Raw genomic sequence first — 27996 nt, 5'->3', positions numbered from 1 at the left:
AGGTAAAAGTAGGAGCATAACCCATAACTCGCAGCGTCATTGTACTGAATTGCGTATGGGCGGGGTCTGTGACTACCTAGCAGCCGTAAAGAGCTGCTTCATAGTAGCTAAATGTTCACATCATTCCACAACGACAGGGGCTAAAATAAACCATAACATCGGGGTAACCCCCTACTCTTCCGAAAGATGCAATGGGTCCTTTATAGTGCACACGAGCCAGATGTATACACTGGACCTCCACTTTAAGTCCTTATCCGAGAAGACTTGGTTCTACCAACTGAACCATGGGTGAGGAGCGGCTGCTAACCCTATCAATCAAATACAATCTGTATCTTCGCTTTAGTTCCATTTCATGAATAAAAAACATCTCCATTCCTAAGCCTCTTAATGAGACTTAGTTTATAAAGCATAACATTATTATATAATCTATTTGAAAGGGCTCCTATGTATCAGTCAACTCTTTAGTAGCATAAGCTAATGGTCACCCTCTATCAATATGGTATTTTTGATAAATATAACTAACTGTGTATGTAATATTTTTAGTAATTGGAATGCTCTTGAAACAACAGCATGCCTTTATAATGTAAACTAATCAATCTGATGTTGGCTTTAATTACTTTCAACATGATTAATTTATAATGAACACATAAATATGGATACTCTTACAATAAATACAATGACTAGTTTAACTCTTATAGTAAATTCGCACTTCATTGGTATCATCGCTGTACATAGCTGCTCTAAATGTTACATGCATTAATAATAATGCCATAATAAAATAACAATAATAATAATAATAATAATAGCAATAATAATAATACTGTAATAATAATAATAATATTAATAATAATAATAATAATAATGGTTGACCTATAGAGTGCATATTGTGGAGACTTTTATACACTTAACATAGACCAAACAAGAAAACTAAGACAGACCAAGAAAATAATACTTTAATCTAACCGTAAAAAGACATGCTAATCCTACTTATTAACCTAAGCATGGTTGACCATTGACTCCGAGGAGCTCATCCGCCCTTTGGTATGACAAACAAATTGTCTTCAGTAAAACACTGAATGAATGGTGATGTCATGTGAATGAATGCATGGTGATGTCATGTGACATTAAGTGGACAAATCACATGTATTTGTCACATAAGATTTGACAGTGTGGCCAGTGCGTAATGTCACTGTATATATCTATCAAGTTGTATGGGTTAAGTACTACATACACTAATTCCACCAGGTCACCAGTCACCAGGTCTAATGTACAACAAAGAGAATGTGCACCTCAAATTAATGCTCAACAGATTATTTATCAAAGTGAAATGGAATCATAATACTCGTAAAGGCATCTATAAACCAAATTAAAGATCTCAAGAGATTCTAACCAAGTTGGAATTAGGCAAGGTAAGAGATTTTAACCAAGCTAAGGAGTTTTAAACGGGTTTATAGACTAACCATATTAATGAGTTAAGCAAGTTAAACAATTCTAACCAACTTATAAGAAGTTAACAAAATCTTAAGATTTTAACCTTGAATCTAACCACGTAAAGGTGATAAGTAAGGCAAGAGATTCCACCAAGTTAAGGAATTAAACAAGTTAAGAGATTCTTACTAGTTAAAGGGTCAACATATTTAATTGAATAGACTCTCTTTACTTGCTTTAAAATGGGTAGAGAGTAACCTAGTAAAAAGAAAACAATCAGTTTATTAGGATTGTTAATTAACCTAGCTAGCACCATGGGCTTAATGACTAATACCAGGAGAGGTAGCCTTTACCACTAAAATCTGTGGGAATTTCTTAAATTGTAGGTAAGTAGAAATTATTATATTTGCTATTGCATTCTGTATCATAATTATTTCAATAAGACAATAAGGACGTTAATACAGTTCTCACATATTTACATAGCTTTCACTACAAAAATTACAAGCCAAGAGTCTATGCAAATAATAGAAGAACTATAAAGTTTATGTATCTGTTAGTTGTGAAGAAACTGCTTTCTAGTTTTCATTTTTATTTGAAGGTAATAAATTACTTACATAATATATAAAGCAATTTCAATTTTAAATTTTTTTTAGCTCAATACATAAATTTCAAGTCCAGTTCCTCTATACAATATCTTTAAAAATGTAAATCTTATAAACATCATAGTTTTAAGTGATATATATGTACACATTGTACAAAGATCCAAGTTGAAATTTGTAGCTATATAACACTAATATGAGGTTTTAAAATTCTACAGGAGGGATTTTTGTAAGTCGAGAATCTATTAATTTAAAAAAAAATGTTTAATGAGTTATTACTTATACAAATAAAAAAAATAAATATCTGAATGTACGTCCAGTTATGAAAGCTAAAAAGTACTTCAAACTTTAGAAACATTATGCATAAAATACTGTTAATTTTCATTGGAATACCTTGAATTAAAAAACAACAATAGACACTCAGTTGTTTGAAAAATGAGAATTTGTCTCTGAGCTACTGGTTCAGAAAATACTTAATATACAATTATTATCAACTAACAGTTGCTTGAATCTGCAACCAGGAAAAAAATATAAACAGAAAAATCAAATACAATACTTTAAATTAAAACTCTTACTGTTTTTTTCATATATCATCAAATATACCTCGTGGTTTGCTGCTTTTGCTGTAACGACTCGGCCCATTTGTACGTTCAGAACCATTCACTCCGCTTCCAGATGAGTAACCGCTCAGTTCGTCTGTGAAATCTGCAACAGTGTCTTCGTTAAAATCAATTGGTTCATCCTGACGCAGAAGCTCAACGTGATCATCAGTTTTCGGCATTCTTGAATATTTTGCTGGAGAGAATGAACAAACATTAAGTCAGTGCCTTTCTACATTGTCAATCAAATTTAACAACTGACCAATCAGAACAGCACATGGAATATGCGCATGCCTCACAAGCACATGTGATGTCCAACAAACATACGTGTTTGCGTATGTTCTTGCGCTGTTGATTTGTGGGACATTTGCGACAATGTCTAAAGCTGCAATTGCACTGGACTTATATTTCGGTAAAAATTACTGACCTGATGGGTAGTTTAACCATAAATAATTAAGTGCGAACAGCACAGGAAGTTTACCTCTCAGGCAACTTGCCCCAGCCACGCAGTTAGTTTAATCGACTCCCGTTTGAACTAGAAAACTAACCAGCCTAGTTTTACCCAGCAGAAAAGTCCAATGTGAACGCACAACTTAGGTAAACTTCCCCGAGTTGCCTCACTGAACGACCTTCTCTGGGTTTTTGCTCATACGCTGTGACCCAAATTGTACATCACACACAACATTGATGTATATTTTTTGCATGTTTTTTTAGATCTTTGTTCTACTGCTTGCTTTATCGCAGCATAAATGGCCGATTTACACCTTTCTTTTCTTTTCTTTGTCTGCCATTGTTTGCTCTTGTTATTCGGTATGTTCGTATTCTATTCAATAAACTTATGAAATGTCGCGAGCTTTTGGTTGTTTTGCACACAATCGATCGAAGATGAAGCGGAAGTAAACGTCACAACTTAGCGCCCCCAATAGTTTATTTTGACGACTCGGTTAGTTTAACAATGGATGGTTGTAAAACTAATCACTTCGAATAATCTAGGTGTGAACGACAGGAAGATGTAATGATTGGAATGTAACCACGGTCTCGGTAAAATCTTCCCTTTTTAAAATCCAGTGGGATGGTGGGTCTTAGTGGAAATGTCCATTATCTATAAGACTTACCTTTAGTTGAGAATGAGCCAATGCTTCCCTTGCTTGTATCACTATCACTGTCTCTCAATCTTCCCATTGGCTTATGTCTGCGTGAGTAGTTATCTGCTTTTTGTTGATATTTTTCCTGAAAATTTTTCCGCCTTATCTCACCATCTATTGATCTTCTTTGCTTACGTCTCTCTACAAAATCCATCAAAGATATTGTTAAAAGCAATTTACCTTATCAAATTTTCCTACATCACTGGAATGGTTGCCATTTTAAAGATTATGAAAACTAGAGAGGGACAAAATAAAATGCTATGTAATTTCCTCCACTAGCAACAATTATACCCACCAGGTGTTGTGAATAAAAGTATGCGCAACCCTTTGTATTAACCTGGCAAGTATACCCTCCAGAGTAAAGAGAATAAAAGGATGGGGGGATCTCATGCACTAGCTTTATCAAGTATAGGCCTACCCACCACGGCTCCTGAGTATAAAGGACGCATGACCCCAGCACAGGAATAGTAAAGTACACCTACAATGGGTTTGAAGGACAATTGGAAGCCAGATTTTAAGCAAAAGCACACAAAGAATACATGGTTCAATATCTGTACCTCTTTTTATCAATTCTCGTCCCTCAGAAACATAGTCAGATGTCATGTCATCTTCACCAACAAACTGTTGAAAACCAAGACAAGATAAACACCTCCCTCCTAAGTTGAAAAATGTAGCAATGCACAGTAGCAGTATTGTGATTGGATAGTAGATGTAGAAGCCATTCTCAAGAAGAGGTAGCACATCGAGATGGCGCCCCATAATCTGCAGCATAAGAATACATAGCTTGTACAAAATCATCTAATTATATGTATACATATAACATTTTAAAAGAATAGAATAATAAATTAATGACAAAGACTTTTTCAAAGGTTTTACTTCCAACATAAATACACCTATGTACACCACCAAAAAATACATTTATTTAAATACATTAGTAACGTTGCAAAATGAATTTTAGGATAACAAACCGAGGTATAGGAAGTTTCGATCATGTTCTGTTGTCCAGTCACATGACCATCCAGGTGAATCAAGCCGAGGAAGTTAAGACACAGAGGAGGAGTCAAACGACACAACATCCTGAACAAAAAGAAAAAAAAAGAAAAAGATTGAATAAAACCAAATAAAATTTGCAGTTGTATTGTACTAGTACATAGCTTATAATCATATGATGCAGAAAAATCTAAATATCAGTAGAGGTGTTCTGCTATGTGCAACATCACAGCCAATCAGAGTGCAGCAAACTACATGTTCAGGCATGTGGCACACCCAAATAATATGTGAATGTATGCACCTTAAAAAAACGTTCTGCGCTCAGATGGTGTGTGTGCTGACCTCCGATATCACTGAAATTAATTTGAATTTAATCACTAATTATTCATACTAAACTTACATTCCACAAAAGAGAAGGCTATTCTCATCTGTTTGGTGATGTGGTGCTAGATAGTAAAAATTAAAAACACGGATCTTGAAGACAGTGTAGTACGAACAGACACACAGGTATGTGATGATAACACAACAAGCAAACTGAAATGAAATAAAAATAATAATTACAACATTAAATATTGTCAATCCTAATATACAGTATTCTAATCATAATACAGTTCTCCCTCTAATTAAAGACCACTCCCCAATTAAACTTTTCTGTGATACCCAAATATACAAATGTCTTTTATCTTTATTATTCAAATAAGAGTCTACAGCAGCTAAATACCATAGAAACCCCAGTCCCAAGTGGTCTTTAATTGGAGGGAAACCTGTATTTAATTTATTATTCCGCTAGGTAGAAAATACATTTCATTTTCATTTCATTTCTTAAGGCACGAGTGCCAAGGATATGCCAATAAGTGAACTTAATCACTATCCTACATGGCATATCAATTTAAAAACAGGGGACTTAATGGACCAGTACACCGGGTGACCCCCTACTCTTCTAGAAGGATGTACTGGGTCCTTTAAAATGCACATGAGCCAAATGCATACGCTGGGCCTACAGTTTAAAGTCCTTATCCGAGAAGACTTGTTCCACCACTGGAACCATAGGCAAGTGAGCTGTTTGAACAGATATGGAAGCAGAGACATAAAATGATATTATAATTATTATCATAAATACAATCATCATCGTTTAGCACAGGGTATATTATTATGTGATTCCAGTAATAGCAACTTACCTCAATGTATATGTAATGATAATTCCGTTTTGCGATGTCAATAAAAACTGCGAATAAAGACAGCACTGGGTCGGTGCTAAAGAAGGTTACTTCTGACCAGATAACCATGAAGGAAAAAATGACCAAGAGAACAGCTAATACCTTCAGACAAACTGGTTCAACGACTATCTTCCAATACCACTCGACCTTTGGTGTGCAAATGTAAGTGGCACAGCCTGTGTACTGCGGTCGCAAGGAATGATGGTATTCCCTATTTTAAAAAGTATGAATATTATTTGTTTAAAAGAACTAAAAAAAGACTCAAAACAATTTTATAATTTTTTTAGTATTAAATCAATGCTGAATGTACATATTTATTGTACTGAGATCAAAATAATACTTTTTGACATTTAACCCACACAACTCATGTCATTTGAATATCTAACACTATTTGAGGCATGTTGTGGCGAAATGGTAAAGTTGTCGCACAGTCCAGTATTGAGTAAATGAGCTATAAAATATGGGAGCTCAAATTTGTTTTTCACTATAGGTCAACAGTTTAATGTCTTATTAATCATGTCCCAAAGTATTAGTTCTGGAAGTGGTTTCAAATTGTTTATTTAACGTTATTTTTCATAGTTCATTCTATTAAACAATGTATGCACAAATAACTTTAAAAGGCAATTACCCAAAATCATGTTTATCTTGTCTCTAAGAGTACTGTACTTTCAATTTCCAATAACTTAGGTTTGAAATGTCCAATTTGAATGAATGACTCCTCATTTTAAAGATCACATACTCAGGTATTTGAAAATACCAATAACTTGAATTTAAATTTTTGCTACAACTTAGCCATTTTGCCACAGCATGCCTCATTTGGTGACAATTAAAAATACACTTAACACCAGATGACCATTTCAATTTCTTAATGTGTTTATAGACAAAATGTAATGCAAACAAGTTGGAATACTTAAGATTTTATAGTAGACCAACCTTGATGCACAGATCTCATTCTGTTGGATATCCTCCAGACTGCAAGCCTTCTCTACCAGCATGTTCCACTGAGCCTCTGTTCGATGCTGGCTCAACAAAGCAGCGATCACCTTCTGGTGTAGCTTCACAAGATCTTTCTCTGATGGCATCTGGAGACCTCTTCTGTCAAAGTCCTGGAAATCATCCAGATGCTTGTTGAGGGACTCTTGAAAGGCATCAGGGCATTTCTCAATGATTGTGTTTACATGCTTCCGTAGAGGATGGTTATAACGGATTACATCTGATGCTCTTCTTATATCCTAGAATATGGACAATATATTAGAATAAATTGGAAAACTATAATGTTTATTATTTAACACATCTTCTGCACATTATAAATATACTTGAGAAACCAACACGAAAGCATTTCGGATTTTTAAGTAAGTATGCTGACATTTCAGTCAGCTCAACAGGAATAATCTATAATAAAAAAAATATTAATAATATCAATCTATTATAATTTCTTTTATTTCATTTATATAAGATATTTACAGGACACAAATTCATTTCAGAAAGAACGGCTAAAGATTTGTTTTCCCTGGTCATTTGATACAGAATCTGTTGTACACAACATGCAACCTCCTCCACTTCCTAGTTATGCATGTAGTTCAGCACTACTAATTTCAATCCAAATCATTCCTTTCCTACCAGGTACCAATTTATACTCTTCCATAAAAAAAAGGCAAACATAGATCAAATGTATTGTCCTATATAATACCTAAGCTATGTGATCAGCATTATTATAAATACTATCAAATCCTCATCATTAGTATCATTATCATAGAAGTCAGCAATACCTCAAGAATGTCTTCAAGTTCTTCCTCAGCTTCAGATTTCTCTGTGCTAAGTTTCGCAACTTGAAAGTAAGTATGATTTAGAAGGTAGGTTTTACTGGCTTCCGCCCAATATTTTCTAGGTACCTCAACCAGGCCATAACCTAGGAGAAGAACCAGTAGCAGTAGGCCCCAGGTGTTGCTTGCTGTAATGCCAATAACTTGTAACTGGACTCTAATAATAAAGAAATTATGAAAGATTTAGAAAAATTAACAAATTAAAAGTTCAATATCAAGGACAAAATAATGTATATACATACAGTAAGGTATCACCATCTAAAATAAAATTATTAAATTATAGATCTGGGAGGGCCTGAATGAATTTTGAATATGATGACCAAGATTGAAAGGTCCACTGATTAATCTCAGATAAGAAAGTATAATACATACTCCAAGTATTGAAATACACGACCTCGTGTTGTGATTCAATATTTCGACATTAATTATGTCATCATCAGGATTCCTGATGATGACATAATTAATGTCAAAATATTGAATCCCAACACGATGGTGTGTATTTCAATACTTAGAGTATGTATTATACTTTCTTATGACCAAGATTATTACTCATATTTGGGAGGTGAAACTACATTTACTTCATTACTAGATTCTTTACAAGAAAAGAGAGCTTATAAGGTGTTGTAATAGGCTTACTAAGGGCTTCTTATGAAACTCAACCCCTTCTGGGTATGCCACTAGTCTATTTTACTTGAACTTACGCATCTATGTCCAACTTTGGTGAGACTATTACGTAAATGACAAGAGCACCGAATATGACAAGGTAGCTGCCGTACCAGATGAGATTCTCAATGAAAGCGGACTTTAACTTTCCGCGAACAGTGAAATCCCCAGCATTAGCATACGATTTTAGCAAGGGTATAACCACCCTGTTATAAAAAGATAAAATAACATAATTTTGTTAACATAAATTTCATTAAAGAAAGTTGTTTAATGAATGTTTGATTTACATCATGGTTTACCTGAATACAAGAAATTTGAATATTATATTGAATATTATTATATAATAAAAAGAACCAATAAAAGCTTCCTATGATTTTAATTAAGTCAGGTTAAATTGAATAGCAAGTTAATCTGCTGTTCGTTTAAAGCATTTAGATTTTACTTTGAATTCAAACTAAAAAAATACAATACTATATTTATTATATTATCACTATACTACTGTATACTATACTATACTATTGACAATATAAACAACAGTACCATGTTAGTAGAAATGTTGTCCAATAAACAATCTTCCAAATTATGGGCAGAATTTCCGGGACGTAGCTCCAAGGTTTCTGACAGCTTTGAGCATCTCTCACAGTGCGTCTATGCGAGACATTACCAGTAACTAGGCTAACTTCATCGGAACCATTGCTCATAACTGTGCTAAATATTCCAGATGTTGTAGTTTCATCATCACCTGTTGGTACTGAGGGACTGTTTTTTGTATGATCATGATCAGCTTTGCACTGTTGGTAAAAAGTCTGAAAGAAAGATAAATATCATGAACTTAGGGTAAGAAAGCTTACTTATCTCTTACATATTACAATTCAACCGGTAATTCATTTTCTAGGATAAGGCAGAAAAAGGTAGAAAATCCTTCTCGCAGTAGCAAAAACGAGACACATGGATATACTCGATCCAACTCTTAAAGGAGGTTCACTTTCAACGAACGTCGAAAAGGGAATGAGGACGCTTGTTAGGGAGACAGTTCGTACGTGGCGCCCTGGGTCGGACTGTTCCATTTATTTCAAAGGGGTGTTCCGTTTGGGAACAATGGAAATTAGTCGGTTTATCCAGGTAAGTATTCACGAAATATACACCATGAACTTAGGGTAAGAGAGCTTACTTATCTCTTACATATTACAATTCAACCGGTAATTTATTTTCTAGGATAAGGCTCCTGATATTGTAAAGTAACACTCTTTAGCAAGCATCAGTTGACATCTACATTCTACAGTATAAGCAGCCACAATTGACATAACCTTCAACACAACCACCAACATCACACCAATGAATCAGGAGGAAAAAAATACACATTAAAAGGAAATTGGAGTTAATTAATAAGATTATTTTGGTGGCACACAATAAATTTGTTGACTAAAGTAGATCTGTATGCGAGGTACAGTATATTCTTGTCATCTTATTTTTCCCACAATAAATACATAAAGATTGAAATTCTGTACTGTATGTTTATAGTTTGAATTAGACAATCTTTAATTAATATGTGTGCAATGGCTAAAATTTTAATTTAAATGATTTTTTTGTAAGAAATTGTATAGTTGTATTTAGCTACTCATTTTCACAGTATTGACATTCATGACGATTAGTGAGGTTTACTTCAATTATACTAACACGGTTATAATAACTGCACTTGTTACAACAAAAATATACATTAATACAGTGACAGTAATAAAGAGTAAAAACCACAAACTAGTGAGATCAAGGATACAGACTCGGAGGGAGCAACTAATAGTGTACAGTCAAAAATACATCTTTCTGGGTCATCTGTAGTTATGAAAGCTAAATTCCAAACATTAAAGTAAAACGTATGTTTCCATAAATAGTTTACAGCATAAAATAAATTAAAATGGTCTAATAAAATAGAGTAAATTTCATCAATAGTCAGTAAATGAGCTATACATTGGGCTGTACTGGTTAAAATAGGGAATTTTGTGCTTACCGCTGAGACATCCAGTGGAATAAGAAATATTATGATCAGTGAAAAGTACCAGGAAATAAAAGTAATGATGGTGACCAGTGGGTGCTGTTTTCTCCAGTTACCATATTTATGTAATAAGTAAGCTGATAAAATGAAGATACAAATTATCTCTACCACCAGCGGTCCAACACTCATACTTCTATGTTGTCAATCACATACCTAAAGATGATAAACAAATGTTTATTAATAACATGATGTCAGTGTTGATTCCATATAATATAAATATAATTACTATGTTATCAACTACTGTACTACCACCATGCTTTTCAGTACCTTTAACATATTGTACATTTTGATTATTATGTTTTTAAAATCATTTTAAATGGAAGGAAGAGGAATCTACTAGTGTGAAAAATAATGCCTCAACAAGATTTGAACCCAAGATTTTCTGCTGTCTAAGCAGATACTTTAACCAAGGCCACTGGGGCTTTTGTTGGAAGTTTGAATCCAACTGGAGGCAATTGATACTCATGATGAAACATGTGATATGATACACTCATCTTCTATCTATCTATCTATCTATCTATCTATCTATCTATCTATCTATTTAATTAAGCATCTTATTAAATGACAAGATGTGGTCTTTGAATATTAAACTTGAACTGTAATACATTAGCCACAAAATTAATTCATCATCTCCCTGATCTCATCTGATAAAAATATATGATACATACTAATAATAAATTTAGCCGGACTAAGTTGGGGCCAACTTTACTTTCATAATCATAGTATTTAACTATATTATTTTTGGGAGAGTTGTGTGTTATCAGCCACAATATACACTGTAGGTCATCCCAGGAAGTCCTAAGAGGAGGAGAGCTAGGCATTGGCCTAGTTCAAAACTGGATGGAGTGCAGCCTAGCTTAGGGAGTGTGACCGTCACCAAGGACTGCATCACCACCACCTGCCGACTGTGTGAGCGTAGGCCTCCTTGAGAAGTCTAGATATTTTGCTAAATTATTTATAGAAGAAAAGCTGCAAAATTACTAACCACGTAGATACTCTGCTTTTAGTTTCTCAGCAACTCAAGAAAGACCAATAATTATAACGAAAAAAGTGTTTTTACAATGTTTTTCTACGCCGTATACCTGGCACGTCACAGCTGGCGACGATCCATTTTTTTGTAACCTTTTTGCGGATCAAAACGAAATTAGCTCAAACGAAAATAAGGTTTTGTTGCGGGTTGGGACGAATAGGTGTAACACAAAATTTAATCGCGGAACGCAGGAATAAAAAACGCCCGTATTAAATTAAAGATTAAAAAGACTTATTTTCTTGTATTTATCAAAGGTTAATTGCCTTTTCATTATTTAAATCAATCAATCCAGCAGTTTACCAACCCATGCCTAAAATGTGGCAGTGGATTAATCACTAAATTCGACATCCCCCATCACAAGCAAGGCTGGCATCGTTCGTACCATCTAAATTTCCTGTAGGTGAAAGACGCCTGGAATTTGAGGAATCGTAGTGATGGAGGCTTAGGTCAGTGTGTAAGTAATAGTAAGGTAAGCATAAAAGTAATTAAAGAATTCACATACGTTTATTCATAATCTCGGTATATTATTCATTATTTATATTATCAGAAACTGTAAATTTGCAAATCAGGTTGTTGCTGAGTGAGTGAAAAGGTAGGCATTCGGCCTACTAGGCCTACCTTCCTAGAGAGCAGTTAAAAATAAAATCAACTTTTTTATGTTTTAATGTTAATCTAGGCTAGGCCTAGTCAGCCTTTTTTTGCAGAGTAAATAGTACAGTTCCGATATTAATTTAGTTTATAAATGTAGAATAAAAGTATCAGTCATGACTCATGGACGCAAACATTTTCCCAACGGCATGGCTGCCCTGACAGAGTATCGGGGTGTGCCACATTCCTCTAAAGTCAGCAGGGTTTTGGTAATTCAGATATGATGGTAATTAATGCATTGGAAATGGTGAAAAATAATCTTGTCACAATTAGGCGACCTAGGAAAAACAGTCGTACAAAACAAATTTTTCAAAATTAATGACAGGGCACGTAGTAATGTGACTCAATTCCTACTCTACTTGAAAAATAATTTACACATTGTATTTCTTTTCGTAGTAGAGCTCCTGAACTCAGGTACAATGCAGCTAAATTGCAACTCGCCTCAGCCTAACCAGTGCCTGAGCTACAGTGCAGTCGGTCATGCCCAGGATCTCTTGAAACACCTGTACTCGTTGCGATCTGAGAAGGCTTTTTGTGATGCAACTATCATGGTTGGCAGCAAAATGTTCACTGCACATTGTGTCATCTTGTCAGCATGCAGCGAATACTTCAAGCTGATGTTCTGTGGTGGGTTATCGGAGTCATTTTCAAAACAAGTAGAGCTTCATGGAATTGATGCTGGTATATTCAACAATCTTCTAGAATTTATTTATACAGGTATGTGAATATTTTATTAAGTACTTCCTGTCACCTCATTGGTGTTTCTGTTCAAAGTTTTTTAAATCATTTGATATTGAAAATGGTTCCATGATGGATCCGAAACGGCGATCATTTTTGTCAATAAATTTTGTGTTAAAGAGTAAATGTCTGTTGATTCGTATGAATATTTACATGAATATTTGTCAAGTTTGTCAAGGGTTTTGGAAACATCAGCTTCATTATCAGTGAAAATGTATTAACTTATTCATCACAGATAGCTACAGTAATGGGGAATTATTAATTTGAACTTTAGATTGAAAGAGTCAACTACAAATTTAGTTAATGTATTTTTTAATAGAGAGTTTTAATTCATAGGGGGTGTTTTTTTTTTTTTTTTTTTTTTTTTTGCGCGGGCTGCAAGAGGTGCAACCTGCCCGCCAAATATCTGCCCCTGATAAGTATTGAGATAGTGATACAGACTGCAGTTTATTTCAGTTGCTTTCAATATGAAAAAGAAGATTAAGATACAAAGTTCTCTAAAATTCACAATGCTAGACAGCAAGAATTTCCTGCTCAGTTCTCAAACTGCCCAGGCTTGCAGTTCTGATTCTGTTCAAATGTTTTCTTTTGTAGTTTTGAAACTGCAAAATCTGCACATAACAAAAACATTACATGGATATACTGTATAATTATATATTCTGTATATGAGAGAAAATGAATTTGTCCACTCCAGAAATGGGGATTTGAATTTTTTGGATATTTGAATGCAAGGGATTGTAACCAACAACTCATCGGTGACATTCTTTTCACCCACAGGTCTTATTTATCTGTTTGGTGGGATGTCTGCAGTGGGAACAGAACTCAGAACGGCAGAAAGTTTTAATCCAGTCACAAAGGAAACCACAGCCCTGGCTGATATGAAAAGTCGCCGACTACACTGTAGTGTTGTTGTAATTGAAGATAACATCTATGTTGTTGGTGGATCTAATGCAAGAAAGGGCGCCCTCAATTCAGTTGAACAATATTCAATTTCAAATGTAAGTGTGATGAGTTATTTCTGAACTTTTGAAACATATCAAATTTATTTATTTTTAATTCAAAATATAATATACAGTTTTAATAAATGTACAGGTATTAAGATTAGGGGATGATTAGGCAAAACCAATGAGAAAACATGTAATAACCAATAGGAAAATCCAAGGAAGTAAGTAGGTCTTGGGTTCAAATCCTGAAGAGATCAACTTTTTTCTCAATATTAGGCCAAATAAAATAAATTGTTTGTTTGCCCGTCTTTTTTAAAAAATGATAAATAGGGGCGGGTGGAAAAAGTTTTTTTTAAATTTATTTATTTTTTAAAAATACTCATCAGATGGAATAAAAATAGCCCACAGAGCCTAGAATGGCAACATCTTACATCAGACAACAACTTTAGACTAATTTGTAGGGCATCTGGCAAAAAATAAAAATAAATTCACTCACTTTTTTTTTAAATTTGTGAAGAAAAATGCTAAAATTTTTAAGTTTTTTTTTTTTTCGCCCCTATTTTTTTTCAGTGAGTTAAGAGACAGTGGTGCAGGAGGGCAATCAAACAATTATTTTTTGCCTTGTATTAACTTTTGAATAGTTTCATCTCATATGTTGTTAGTCTCAAAAGTGCTGCTGTTTTTTACTTTATACTTTCTATATTTATTATGTAAAACTGTTTTATACCAAATTACAATGGATGTAAACTTACTGCAATATCGACGTAAAATATTTTACATCAAAGATGGCGTTCTCCGCGATTTATGTGTAACAAATAGAAGCGTCAATTTGGCAAAGAAAAGTAATCACTTTTGGGAGAGGGCGTAATAGTCGTTGCCATGGATCTGAGATAGGGTGTTTGCATTATGCCACAGTTCGTTACCAGTACGTTAATTGTTCTAAAAAGAGGGCGCATTGTAAATCTGATGCTTCTAATTGTTACGCGTAAGCATAAAGTCACATGGTGTACGCTATGATCGTTATTACAGAATTTGCACGCGGAAATCACGGAGAACGCTGTCTTGTGTTTATAAGATCTTTGGTTTACATCCATTTTGCTTGGTTTCTAATAAAACAGTTCTACCATTATATAAACATATAACATTTAGACATCTTGAAAGTAATTGGGTTTATTAATTCATGTCTTGAAGGAGAAATGGACAACAATCCCATGCATGTCTACGGCTAGAGCTGGTGCTGCGGCTGCCACAGTCAACGGTCTTCTATACGTAGTCGGAGGTCGTACTGTCAATCGTGGGCTTGGCTCAGCTGTCACATTTCTAGACACAATTGAATGCTATGATCCCCGAACTAAGAACTGGAGTGACCTTGGGAAAATGTCTGTCGCTAGATGTGAAATGGCTATTGCTGTCTTATAATGGAGATTATGTCACTGCTATTTACTAATGTTATACACAACATTCATTATTTGTTTCATAACACCCCTAAAATAGATCCTTGTCATTTTATATTTTATGAAAAAAAAGTTATTGCATCTAAAAAAAAATAGAGCACCACTATAATAAACAGATTTCAGAAATATATGATTGCAATTTAATAATCTTTCTTTTTTGTTGTATTTGCTTATACTCTAATATTGACTTTTTGACTCTTGTCTGAAATAGGATATAATTGAACTATACAGTATAGTAATTATTTAAACCCAATATTTTAAAAATGTACATGTGCAATAAAGTTATTTTGATATAAAGCACATTGAAAAAAGCTATTGAATTACAATGATCTTTGTTCAATGATAATTTGTTGTTTGAATTGCAATAAATGCCAGGCTAATAACCAGGGGGTTTTTATGGTTTGGCTGAAACTCCTTCAAGTGAACTTCCTCAGATAAAAAACCCAATACCCTTGCATCAAATACAATTACATATTAATGCTTCAGCATAGTTACCAACCTGAGAGATTTGAAATGTGCGAGTGACTACACCATTTGACTGGTGGCCACCACTGCCCTGCTGGGGTGCAAGGGCAGAGCCTGGGCGGGGGCCCAGCAGTGCCGCTCCGACGATCTGAGCAATTTTAAGCTGTTTTAAAATGATTTCAGGAAGTGTTTGTTGACAATACCAGGTACATAAACAAGAATATTTTTAATGAAGTATGTGAAACAAGATAGCAAATGCTGGCAATTGTTTGGTCGGCGTACGTACAGTAAACATGAAACACTGATACTCGAACAGGATAACAAAAGCTAATAGCTCAAGTTACTGCATGACTGTTTTTATATTTTTAATAAAACCAATTTAGACCTATTCTAATTTTGAATGCATTTTTCCCTGAATTTGTTATCATGCACAGACTTGTGCTAAATGTGTGAAAAATTTATGATCACGCATGTTTCTCAAAATGTGTTTTCCATCCAAAATCACTTTGAAATGTGCGAGATGTTTGGTTCTCCTAGACCCCAGTAGGGTACTACAGTAGCAGTATTTAAGCTGTCATCAGCCAAATCCTAATGAAAGCTGAATTTTGCTAAATATTTTCATTCAAAATTAGCGAAAAAAGCTAATGGAATTGCAGTTATCATTGCTTATATTTTTTTGTTTTGGCTAATGATTTTCATACCAAAAGCTAAATTGCTAAATATTTTTTTTTGCCAGCAGAAACCTGTAATCCTGGCTGTCATAGTAGTTCTCCTACTTAAAATATCCTGATTTGTCTGGATGTAGTCGTGTAAAGCCAATCACACAAAATTTCATTAGTACTGTATAAAGATTTTAATAAAAAAAACTCATAACATGCATACAAACTTTTTTATGACAATTTTTGAGAAGGCTTACTATACTACAGTAAAGTATAACAACTCATTAATTTATAAAACAACAATTTTGTAATATTTTAAAGCATTTTTGTATTATACCTTTATACAACAAACTTACTGCACAACTATGGACATATATCATTTTAAAATAACAGGTACTACAGTATAAGGTAGACAGAGGGAAAAAAGGACAGGGTACTGTTGTACCCCAGGTTTTTACTACTGCCAGAATCAGTTTTCCAAAACATCCCCTCTTCATTACATTTACAAATATCTTGGTTTGTAGATACTTAGGGGTAGATGTACTTTACAGATAAATATGTACCCAATAATGAATCTGATTCAGTGCTGTTACGAAATATTGCAACATTATATCTGTAAATTTTTTTTGTTGCATTTAAAAAAAAAAGACGGCAGTGGCAAAACTGGAGAAACATGTCTTCCGTACCCCTCCCTAAGTCTGCCCTGATACTGACTTGATTTGTAAGCACACTGAGAAATATATTTAATTACTTAAAGCAAACTGGAATGGTAGCAGGAAGATTTTACTTTTCCAAGTATTCACACATTAAGATTTAAGCAAACTCCTAACAAAAGTAAGTTTTTAAAGTTTTGTTTGTGCATCTGGATTTTGGGACAGTTAAACATTGCACAAAATGGAACATTTTTATATATACATGTACATACAATAGATGCCTACAGGTATGTCACACTTATTTACGATGTTGTTTGTTAGTGCATCTGGTTTTCAAGATGGTTAACCATTGCACAAAATGGAACGACAGTATTTTCATATAATCTCTATAGGTCTACATACTGTACACAAATCCAATGTATTTTACATCAAAAAATTCAAATGTAACATTTCTTACGAATATTACAAGCAAGTTTGATCTTAATTGTAAGATACAAATCTAACACCGCTGGGCAAATCAGAGAAATTTGGCAATGGGGCTTCAGTTATAAAAAAAAGAAATTCTTCTCTGGTTGGTTGACTTGTTAAACTCAAAATGATATTTTTTCATTTCTTTCCAACTTTGTCATCCAGTTTATAGAAAGATAACAATGATGATAAATATTTTTTGTAAAATAATTTTAGATTTTTCATCTTGCAATAAATTATAGAAATTGCATCCAAATTATGCAAAATATTAACAATTGTTTTCCAACCAGGCTTAATAACATAAAAACTGCTAAAAATGGATCTATCCAGTGGTTATTCATATTAGCTGCCTTTCTTTAGGCTTTTCTGCTGCACTTTTTTGGATTGCATTGACTGAAGTGCTATTATGGATAAACATTTCTCAACAAAGGAATAATACAATTTCAAAGAACTTTTAAGCTCAACTAGCAATGTCTTATAATCTGCTATTTTTATGGCAATCCATATCGTCTTTTCAAGAGTTACATCATCGGTGATGCTAAGATAATGATATATTTAGATTTCTGTTTCTTCAGATAAGCATTTCTCTATAAAGCTATGACACAACTTTGTGTACTCTTCGGGATGAACCTTCAGGTGGCCGCAATGTGGTGAATCAGTCCAGCATTTTTCATCAACTACTATCCCATGCTTGCGTCGCTCAGCAATTATATTGCTAATGGGAACATACGGACCAATGACGTCTGCTTTTGAATAAAGGTAAAGTTGCGGGTAACGACCGCGATCATCTTTCATAGCTGACATAAATGAGAACCAAAGTTTCATATTGCCCCAAGCTGGTGGGTAGAAGAAACTAGCGATGATTCCCGTTAAAATGACGACAGCACTGAAAATTCTTGTTAACAGTCCTCCACCTGTATTTGCAGTCAAAGCGTTGAATCTTGCAAAAAACAAGTTCTTCAGGGTTATATCAATTGGGCAACTATCATAGATGCAACCACACACTCGAAGCATTGTGAGCTCACCACTTTTATGGTCATGCAGAATTTCAGTTATAAATCGATAAAGAAAGCATCCCCCATTACTAAATACATGAAAGAAGATGTTATTTTCTTCCAATCCAAGATCGAATAACAATTCCAAAATCTTCATAGCAGTTTCACGCATTTTTTCTGTCTGGTGGAACACATGTTTAGTGGGCGCTGTATAACGGATCGTAGCATACCCCTTTTGCTGATAAATTGCACTGTATTTCGCCAGGTGCTTATCTAAACAACCAGCCCAGCCAAGCAGAACGACAACCGTTTCGTGGGAAGATTTGTCTTCTTGACCATCGCCAAAGCATTCATCGCCGGTAGCTTTCGATACGGTAGGAGGAAATACAACATGGTACTCGAAATCCTCAGTGTTATTTTCCGCCATTTTAGATGTAACTAAAAAACTTGTTGTCAATTTAGTTTCTAAAGTTAATTATACATATATTGCAGAACGATATTACAGCTTGCGAAACAATATCGCAATCAAAAATCCATACAAATTAGCCTACAAATTGTGCTCAACTTAACACAGAAACTTCTTCAGTGTGCCCCCTGACCTCTTTCTCATATACGCATGCTCATTAGTGATGGTAGCAACCGTACACAATCAAATCCGAACCAACCGGAACCGGAGGTACATCATGTAGCCTAGGCTAGGCTGTACTATGCTGGGTGCTTGCAAAATTGATTGAATGTTAGCCTGTTGTGTACTCTTTCAGAAACTTCATATTGTATGTATTGACTGTATTATATTTTACAATATTTAGGCCTGAGGCCCAGGCCCTACCTATCTAGCCTAGGCTACTACTAGGCGTAGAGGACTAGGCCCTAGGCCTAGGCCGGCTAGACTAGGCTAGCTAGCTAGGCTAGGGCTAGCCTTGGCGGCCCTAGGCCTCCTAAGGTATGCCTCCCTACTAGGCCTAGCTAGGCTAGGCCCTAGTCTAGCCTAGGGAGGCCTCTATTCCAAGGGCCTACTACTATATAGGGGCCTAGCTTAAGCCTAGGCCTATATAGGCTTATAATTAACAGGCCTCGCCTAGGCCTGTCTCTCTGTGTTAATATATGTATTTTTTAAGTAGGCCTAGACTAGAGGCCTAATTAGGGTAGGCTAGGCTTACTTAGGCCTAGGTACCTTAGCTAAAAGTAGGGCCATCCTAGGTCCTAGTCTAGACTAGCCTATTAATGATAACAAGTACCTAAAAAACTAATACGATTACGAGTATTCTTATTACATTAGTACTGTGGTAAAAAAAGGCAAAGGGTGGAATTGGCCCAACCAATGTTCTAGGCCTTGGTTGGCTGGCCAGCTAGGCCTAGTCAACATGGACTAGGGCCTTGGCAACTTGTATATTAAACCTAGACTACTTCATATGGATGCCATTTTTATAAATTAGTGTTATAAAAACAATTACTAAATACTGTCGGTAGTAATCAGAATGTCTTCTTTTTTGTCATTCCCAGATAATGAATTAATTGAAGTATCGCCAGAATAGTAAACAGACTGCAACAGTTTGATAAATATGGCAAAACAACAGTCTGCAACATCAAATATTATGTCACTGCTTCAGGAATGGGATAAAGGTTCAAAGTCAGTACGAGCTAAGATTTTAGCAAATTTCATCGCAAACAACCAGAATAAGACTGGTCCTGAGTTAGAGGCTGAGTTTGCACAGGCTGCAAGCTTGTTTTTCACGCGGTTGACAGCATGGCTTCGTTTAACGTATCCCTTTTTTAGTTTTATTATTATTAGATTAGGCCTGAAGTTGCAGTTTTATTATACTGTGTGTTTTTTAATCAAGTGTTGGCATACGAGAGTATATCTTTGATGGAGAAAGGGTGGTAGAATAGGCTGCATATAAATATCAAATTTATAGCTTTTTCAACCAGATTATAAGTTTGACATAAAAATCGTAACCGATTTGTGAGAACTCAAGTGTGTGCTGAAAGGCTGAAACACAAGTTACTAACACTCCGTGTATTGGAACAGACTTTTAAGCTTTTGTGCTTATGTGCAATATGGTCCATATGTATATTTTAAAGAATGTACAGTAATATACTCTTCTGAAAACAAACAGGGGTTTGCCTACTGGTATGCAGACCAATTCACAATAAGGATCCCATCGGAAATATATCCCTAGACTTTTGCAGGTAGCCTTTGTGTGTTTCACAGTGAAGAAGTCTCAAGCAAGCACTGCTCTGTATAAATATGTCACTCCCTTGAAAAATAATGATAACTGTATTTTTGATTTAATTTCCTTATGTATACTCAAACAGCTATATGATAGGAACATGTCTTAAGCTACAACTACAAGCAATCACCATATTTGTATCTTCATCAAGTGGGTATGGAATGTTTTTATTTCATATTAAATACCTCATACATAGATTCTAGTTCTTTTTTGCCCTGCCGCGTTATGCAAACTCTAGGTCTCACCATTGCGCTGACGGTTGAAGGTACTGCGACCTCCACGATGAAAGAGATTGGCCCTTGACCGCGCCATGGATCAGCAAGTAGACAATAAACAATAATTATGGAGGCTGCTCCTGGAAGGACTAGCCTAGGCCTATACTTCTTGATTAAGCCGATAGCAAAAGCACCAAAAAACAAATTAAATATGTCTTGTCAATATTTGACAAATATTGCACGATGATGGATGCTGTTGAAATTGAGGAAATAGCAAAGACGAACTCGACACACTCTTTGATTAAATCAACTTCCTCAAATTTGCTTTTCTGGTTTTCATAGGCACAAATTCCTGTCTGAATTCATGGAAGTTGGTGGTGTGTTAACCTCACTTGAGATTCTTGGCCTGAGGGAAGGAAAAGATGAAGATAAGGCTCAGGCATTGCAGCTACTTATGAGCATTGCAAGTGCTGGCCGTAACTATAAAGAGTTAATATGTGAAAGCTATGGTGAGTTGCATTAAGGCTAAAATGTATCTTGATGTTTAAATCTGAATAACATTGAATATGTCAGTTTAGTCCTCGACTGCAAGTTGATTAATAACAGCATCTGAACTTGTTAATACGATATGATTTATCCTTTCCTTAGGCATAATGGCAGTTGCTGAATGCTTGGCTAGGTCCAAATCTGAAGAGACCCAAGATGCAGCAAGGATGCTTCTTCAGGTGCTTGCTGAGGGAAACCCTAAGTTCCAGGTTCAAGTCTACAAAGGCTTGATTGCATTGTTGTCAAGTTCTTCGCCTAAAGCACAGCAAATGGCAACACAGACACTACGCATTGTACAGGTATATTGGCAAATATACCAAAATACCTAACAACAAAAAAATGCCTGCAAAAATTGAATAAATGGTCTTTTTAAAGTCTCTTTTTTTTAATTGTTTTATTCATTAAGTTTACATTATGCCAGTCAGTTGCCAATTGAAATATGGGCCAATTGTATGCCCATATATAGTCATGATCTGCCTATATATGGTCATGCTGTGATGTCATCAAGACCTTATTTAGGCATGTAATATGTTTTTGTCAAATAAAATTTGATAGTCTGGACAGGGCATTATTAGAATACTGTTTATCTTTACCAGCTGAACTACTGCAACTGATATACTAATACTAATTTCTCTTTTAAGATATTTTTCTCAAGTTAATATATAATATGTGATCAATTAAGGGAGACTTTTGTTATTCCTTGTTTCACATACTTATTTTTTTAAAGGTTATCGGAGGAGGGTGGAATAAAAATAAAATTCCCGAGAATGGAACAGTCTTCAACCTCTTTCTAGGCAGCTTTATAATAGTGTTAATTATATCTACAAAAATAATGAACACTTGTGTTTTGCATACATTCTCTGTTTTGAAAATTTCTTATTATTGTATCTTGTTATAAACATGAATTTAACAAAAACTTTATACATTTTGATAGAGAATTGTGGGACATGCAAATCCATCGATTGTTGAACCTGTGGTAGCATTGCTGAAAAGTTATCACCTAGAAGTTCAGTACGAAGGTAATCATAATATATTGACATATTCATTCTATATCCTGTATATGATTATGTTCATAGAAGCCTATAGTATTGGTAATATCTATTACCAATACTAATATGTAAAAAAAATCTCACAATTAATATTTTAATATCATATATTTATTGCTGGTCTATTGATCAAAAACAAAATATGTGTATGTGATTTATTTGCTGGTAAGTGGGGTTATAGCTTGTTGCAACATGGTTTAAAGGCTCTTCTTCCAATTCTGAGATCCTGGGTTCAAATCCTGTGAGTGTCTCGTCTCATCACAGTATAACTCCATTCCAAAAAAGCCTCATAGTAAAGATATTATAGTTTTACCAAGTAATTGGTGAGTGACCTACTTTTAAAGTTAAAATATTTAAAAATAAAATAAGCCCACATAGTTTGAACTGTGCATTCTATGTCAAAAGTCAAGACATATATAATAATCATACAGCTTATTCTGTGATTTGTATGTAAAGTGTTTAGAAGATATCTTATGATAACATACCGTGCTATTATCTATAATGCTGTTGATACTGTGCTGTACTGTATTTCACTTTCATTTTATTTTCAGCTATTGAATTGATCAAGGATCTAATGGAGTACGAAGTTCAAGAGTCACTATTGAGGAGCTTAGTGTCATCATTAGTCCCAACAAAAGATGAGATAAAGAAACAACCAGAAATTTTAGACGGTAGAAACAAAACATTAGCTCAACCCGCCCTCGATAAACTAACGTTACGTTATCTCACTATATTAATTGGATTAACACATTATCAAGGATAAGTAATGAGTATTTAACACTGGTGTCCTTGGATTCAATTATAGGTAAACGGATTAGTTGCCTTTTTTATGAGGTTTTAATTGTTCTTTACCGCCGAAAGTGCGGTATTCTAACGTTAGTTTATGGAGGGCTGGTCGGCCTAATGAATTGCATACTTGTTATGAATAACAAAATGCTCTACGCATTATGTGAGCTACAGCTGTCTCCCCTTCTATTAGTGACCTGTAATCACCATTAGTGTGAGAAGTGAGGCTCATAAAATACCATAAAAATTGTATTATAAAAACAGAGATTGAAAAATTGTTCTTATCATTTGAATTTCTATTATTATGCACTCTGAACTAAAGTAATATTGAGAATTTGCAATGATGATTACAGTATTAATTATTGTTTAAAATGTTTTTATGATTGTTTTTTTTCAAGTGTATTTTTCTTTACCCAATCAGATCCGAGTGTACCAGAGTTAAAGCGCCCTCTACCTGTTTTTGTCCAGCAAGCTGCTGCTGCCAAGGTTATTGGGTAAGGTATTATTTTGATTCTTATCATTTATTGTTATTAATATTTTTTTATAATTATTGTTTTAATCATTATTTGTTTTACTGTATAATGAATTTAATCATCATTGATGTTGTTATTGTCTTTCTCACTTTAGAATTTTATCTCACCAATCAAACCACTTGTGCGAACGTTTGATACAGCTCCGTTGCGTCAGCAATCTGATGGTTGCCATGGGCAACGAAGATCATGCCGACAGTCAAAGACAAGCTAGTATCACTTTAGAGGTAGGGTATCCTGAGTAGATATGTAGGTATAATGTGAGTATGCAATCGCCTCTATTAAACATGTTGAACAATGCCTATGATCTGGAAAAAATAATTATAGGCTATATGACAACATCTTGTATATTATATACACCAAGAAACCTAAACCAGTATCAAACAATGATGATGATATTACTATAATACTTGTGATGTGTTTTTACTTTCTATATAGGCTTGCCGTCCCAAAACCACCTTCAGTGACCGAATCTTTAAAATTTACTTTTTAATAAATTCATATTCTCCAAATTATAAGCCTTAAATTGATTGGTATTTACTAAAATCAACTTACTAATTGCCAAAGTTATGAGTAAAAGTATTACGGATTCTCTACACAATTAACATCTCAATGAGATTTGATTGACAGATAAACCGACTAATCAGCGAGCGTCATTTAGTCACGTGATCAAAAACTTTTTCTCGGACACTTTAATTTCCTTAGACAGCTGGACTTTGTGGGCGGGGCTTTGCGTCTATGTCAACATGTCAATTACTCAGTTTAATAACATTTAGCAACAGTACGCTGGTTTTGGGAAGGCAAGCCTCAATAGTGAATCAATAAAATACTAGTCAGAAGAATTCAGTTAAATATTTCTAAAAATAATTGATAATTCAATTTTATTTTGTAAGTGGATGCATGGCTGAATATTTCACAATATATCAAAATATCAAAACCATTGGTTGCTAAATGATTTTTTATTCATATCTTCATTTCTAGTATCTTGTTCGAACATTTCCAATTGTTGATGAGAATGTTAATGAGGCGATGGGTGATAATCTCTATCAATTGTTTTTGGTAAGTACCATATTTGAATTATTGAGAATATATTAATAGTAGGTAAACTGACTACTGTACTTCTACTGTATTGAAATTATTAATCAATCAATCAATCTTTATTTTATTCCACATCTTATTTTCATTACAAATGTCATAAAAAGTTACAAATTAGCAGAAAAGGGAAAAACATGACAAGCGAAGCTGTTGTGTGCCCATATATAGTCATGATGTGCCTATATATGATCATGATGTGATGTCATCATGACCACATTTGGGCATATCATCACATGTTTTTGTCAGCACTTAAGCAAAAAGATTTTTTCAACAGGTTGCTCTCTGGCATATTGACTACTAACTATGGTAGTGAGGGAAGGGTCTCAGATGGTGAAATACTGCATACGTAGCACTCTATACTATGATTATATATATGTTTCACTATTTTTTTTAGAACAACCCTGACAGTTTATACATGACCATGAATGCCGTACAAGCTGATGTTTTACGGTCAAACAAAGTCAACATTCCCGGAAGTAAGTAGTAAATAAATAAATGAAAATATATAGTTGTAATATAATTGATAGATAACATATTTAATGTAAGCCATTAATGAATTTTATTTTTTTAAGTTCTGTTTGTATTTCTTTAAAGACATGCTCCGGAGGGGGAATAAATGTTGATAAGTTGTAGAACTGATTTTTCTGAGACATAAAAAGTGTGTTAGACGAAAAATTTGAGAATGGTATATGAGATACATATTTTTGATAGAAAAACTGAGGAAAGGGGGCGTAACCACCCTTTTTTCCCACCTTCATTCCCCCACCCCCGAGTTTTTAAATATTAAAAAATCTATATTTCATTAACCATTCCAAAGTTTTTCATCAAACATCCTTTATGTCTTTAAAAAAATCAGTGGTACAACATATCAAACATTTTTGTTTTTACCAGAGCCTGGCTTTAAATGTAGTTTTGAAAAAAAGACATTCATATCCTCCTAGTGTGTTTTCATTAACTTGAAACCCTTATGATTTGGTTATTCTACCATATGAGACCACTATATGGGTAGTCTGAGGCTTCTCCTATGACAGTTGTCTCTACATGATGGTTATCATGTGTTTTTGTGTGAACAACTCACTCTTGACCTAATGCGAACCTTTAGAACAAAGTTAATAGACATCTGTATAGATACAGAATAAAGTATTCTTTATTAGAGACAATCACACTATATAAATTAGAAGCCATTATGTGTTTATGGGTGACTATATATAAATTATCTGCTGCTAAAATACAGATATTAAAAACTCTTATGTGGTCGAATTTTTAAATATAATTCTAGTTATATATACATAGCAATCAATTTTAGTTTGTTAGGTAAACATGATACACCATTAATGTTTCAATAAACTTTACTTTTACAGTTGTTGATGCATTGGATTGATTTATCAAGAGAATCCAGGTTTATTATTTATTCGTATATCCGCAAAAACTGGAAGAGAAACCTAGTGATGTACTGTAAATATATTTAGCTAAAGGAGTTAGGTTTTTAAACAAACCGATTTGAACACAAGACTTAATATAAAGAGGTTTATTGGTAAATAATTCTCATTGTACATATACAGCAAGAAACCTGGTGGTGTGGAATCCTAGTTGAGATGATATTTTCACTTGCAGATTCCTCTTTATTATAAGCAATATATGATTTGTTCTGTGCATATGTTTAAAATATCCATGCTATTTATCCAGTGCTGGAATGTCAAAATTTTTGAAATTTATTTTATTTCAATAAACTAACCTTTACATATCTGTGTATCATGCTGTACTGTTTTCCTCATTTTTAATGTTAAAACAAAAATTTTTAACAATTTGGTAATGGTTTCTGCCTAAGAAGTGCCTAAAATCGTAAACTTTGAAGGCTGATTTCTCAAATATTGTTCTTTAAACAGCTGTATGTTTAAACTCGTGTAACTTCATAACGAAGTGTCGGATTTAAATGATTTTTTTTTACACTTTTATAGCTCTCATTTTACTGTTTAACCCTGTATTAATAACTAAAATTGATTTTTCCGACGAGTGACTGGTTTAGCCTGTCTTTGCCACATTTGTGTGTTATATCCCAATAAATACATTAAACTTTGAAAGCCATTCATGATTTGTTCTGTGAATATGTTTGAAATATCCATATGCTATTTTTATACACAGATACCTGTATAATAGACTTGTTTTTTGCGCACTTGGCCAAACAAACTTTCTGTTAAGTGACTTCTTTTTTTCTAGTGGGTCATAATTTAACAAAGTGTAAGTTCACTGTTTACCAGGAAAGTACTTAGCCATGTTGCAGTGAAATGATTGCCAGACAATATTGAATCATACGACCTACAACAGTCAAAAGTTCTCATAACATGTCAAGTATTAGTGCCTGTATGTCATAGCATGTGTCGTGATTTTTGATTGGCTAAAAAATATGTATTGTTTATGTTGAAAATATGCCCTGCATTACGATTGGCTGTCGTGCCGCGCGTATGATTATCACATGTACGCTCGCTGCTGGTGTGTGTCTGTGTGTACTAATGTGCACTCGTGACCTGTTTATTGTTGGAATGTAAATATACCTTAACTATGTTGAGTGTTTAACATGATATCTGTTATCATAAAAAAGAAATTAAATGTAGGCCTTTATGGATGTTATTCAACAATACTTGTTTGCTTTTCAAAGTCAAACAGATTATGCCTAAACATTAATCATGTTGTTTGTCAACTAATCACAGGTAAAAAAAGCTATTGACGTATTTATATTAGGTCTATAGAAATGTAGGGGGTTTCAAAGTTTTCACATTTCATAATTTTTTAGTTGGTATCATAAATACGAAAAGTTGACAGAAATATTTTAAACAAATCTATGGATTACGCAAAGATGGCTTCTGACAGTTTTATATTTTATAGTACATGTTGAAAGCTGACTGTATAAATTGAATTGTCATGTATTTTAATTTTCTTGAAAGAAGGCCCCGTACTTCAGCTGACCTTTTTAGCTTTGCT

At 34.1% G+C, this 27996-nt stretch overlaps 4 protein-coding genes across 6 annotated transcripts; 2 read left to right on the top strand and 2 right to left on the bottom strand.

The window, feature by feature from the left end:
- Positions 1–158: 158 nt before the first annotated feature.
- LOC117117020 (G-protein coupled receptor-associated protein LMBRD2B-like) lies at positions 159–11650 on the bottom strand. The gene is made up of 12 exons (XM_033261195.1): positions 11500–11650; positions 10470–10667; positions 9005–9270; positions 8503–8670; positions 7748–7958; positions 6912–7210; positions 5940–6189; positions 5162–5295; positions 4740–4848; positions 4329–4533; positions 3742–3912; positions 159–2822 (listed from the first exon to the last, which is right to left on the bottom strand). Exons 2-12 carry the CDS (start codon positions 10641–10643, stop codon positions 2611–2613), a joined length of 2199 nt encoding a protein of 732 aa, XP_033117086.1. The 5' UTR covers positions 10644–10667; positions 11500–11650; the 3' UTR covers positions 159–2610.
- Positions 11651–11685: 35 nt separating this feature from the next.
- LOC117117002 (actin-binding protein IPP-like) lies at positions 11686–17662 on the top strand. The gene is made up of 4 exons (XM_033261172.1): positions 11686–12013; positions 12589–12909; positions 13708–13928; positions 15066–17662. The coding sequence occupies exons 2-4, from the start codon at positions 12612–12614 to the stop codon at positions 15291–15293; spliced, it is 747 nt and encodes a 248-aa protein (XP_033117063.1). The 5' UTR covers positions 11686–12013; positions 12589–12611; the 3' UTR covers positions 15294–17662.
- LOC117117023 (transmembrane protein 53-A-like) lies at positions 17659–19030 on the bottom strand. Its single transcript, XM_033261200.1, has one exon. The coding sequence runs from the start codon at positions 18993–18995 to the stop codon at positions 18129–18131; it is 867 nt and encodes a 288-aa protein (XP_033117091.1). The 5' UTR covers positions 18996–19030; the 3' UTR covers positions 17659–18128.
- A 176-nt stretch (positions 19031–19206) lies between these two features.
- LOC117117022 (armadillo-like helical domain containing protein 1) lies at positions 19207–26701 on the top strand. Of its 3 annotated transcripts, none has more exons than XM_033261197.1 (12): positions 19207–19341; positions 20072–20198; positions 20885–20953; positions 21357–21523; positions 21663–21859; positions 22495–22579; positions 23158–23277; positions 23814–23886; positions 24020–24149; positions 24904–24981; positions 25412–25493; positions 26379–26701. In XM_033261197.1, the coding sequence occupies exons 2-12, from the start codon at positions 20131–20133 to the stop codon at positions 26396–26398; spliced, it is 1089 nt and encodes a 362-aa protein (XP_033117088.1). In that variant the 5' UTR covers positions 19207–19341; positions 20072–20130; the 3' UTR covers positions 26399–26701. The 3 variants fall into 3 exon arrangements, with proteins under 3 accessions (XP_033117088.1, XP_033117087.1, XP_033117089.1); XM_033261196.1 differs by having other exon boundaries at positions 20072–20330; XM_033261198.1 differs by lacking the exon at positions 20885–20953.
- The last annotated feature ends 1295 nt before the right edge of the window (positions 26702–27996 follow it).

Source organism: Anneissia japonica, unplaced genomic scaffold, assembly GCF_011630105.1.
Source record: "Anneissia japonica isolate Jap-2015-1 unplaced genomic scaffold, ASM1163010v1 scaffold287720_len810639_cov167, whole genome shotgun sequence".
Lineage (NCBI taxonomy): Eukaryota > Metazoa > Echinodermata > Crinoidea > Comatulida > Comatulidae > Anneissia > Anneissia japonica.
Note: the sequence above shows the minus strand (reverse complement) of the source record. Positions and strands in the feature narration are given on the sequence as shown.

Excerpts from the sequence above, each read along its gene's own strand:
- LOC117117022 (XM_033261196.1), top strand. The coding sequence starts at position 20,131 with ATGGCAAAACAACAGTCTGCAACATCAAATATTATGTCACTGCTTCAG. Across the intron at positions 20,331-20,884 it reads ACAGCATGGCTTCGTTTAAC|CTATATGATAGGAACATGTC; the intron begins GTATCCCTTTTT and ends ATACTCAAACAG. Across the intron at positions 22,580-23,157 it reads CCTAGAAGTTCAGTACGAAG|CTATTGAATTGATCAAGGAT; the intron begins GTAATCATAATA and ends TTTTATTTTCAG.
- LOC117117020 (XM_033261195.1), bottom strand. The coding sequence starts at position 10,643 with ATGAGTGTTGGACCGCTGGTGGTAGAGATAATTTGTATCTTCATTTTA. Across the intron at positions 7,959-8,502 it reads CCAAAGTTGGACATAGATGC|AGTCCAGTTACAAGTTATTG; the intron begins GTAAGTTCAAGT and ends CTTTATTATTAG. Across the intron at positions 5,296-5,939 it reads ATCATTACATATACATTGAG|TTTGCTTGTTGTGTTATCAT; the intron begins GTAAGTTGCTAT and ends ATTTCATTTCAG.
- LOC117117023 (XM_033261200.1), bottom strand. The coding sequence starts at position 18,995 with ATGGCGGAAAATAACACTGAGGATTTCGAGTACCATGTTGTATTTCCT.
- LOC117117002 (XM_033261172.1), top strand. The coding sequence starts at position 12,612 with ATGCAGCTAAATTGCAACTCGCCTCAGCCTAACCAGTGCCTGAGCTAC. Across the intron at positions 12,910-13,707 it reads TCTAGAATTTATTTATACAG|GTCTTATTTATCTGTTTGGT; the intron begins GTATGTGAATAT and ends TTTCACCCACAG. Across the intron at positions 13,929-15,065 it reads AACAATATTCAATTTCAAAT|GAGAAATGGACAACAATCCC; the intron begins GTAAGTGTGATG and ends CATGTCTTGAAG.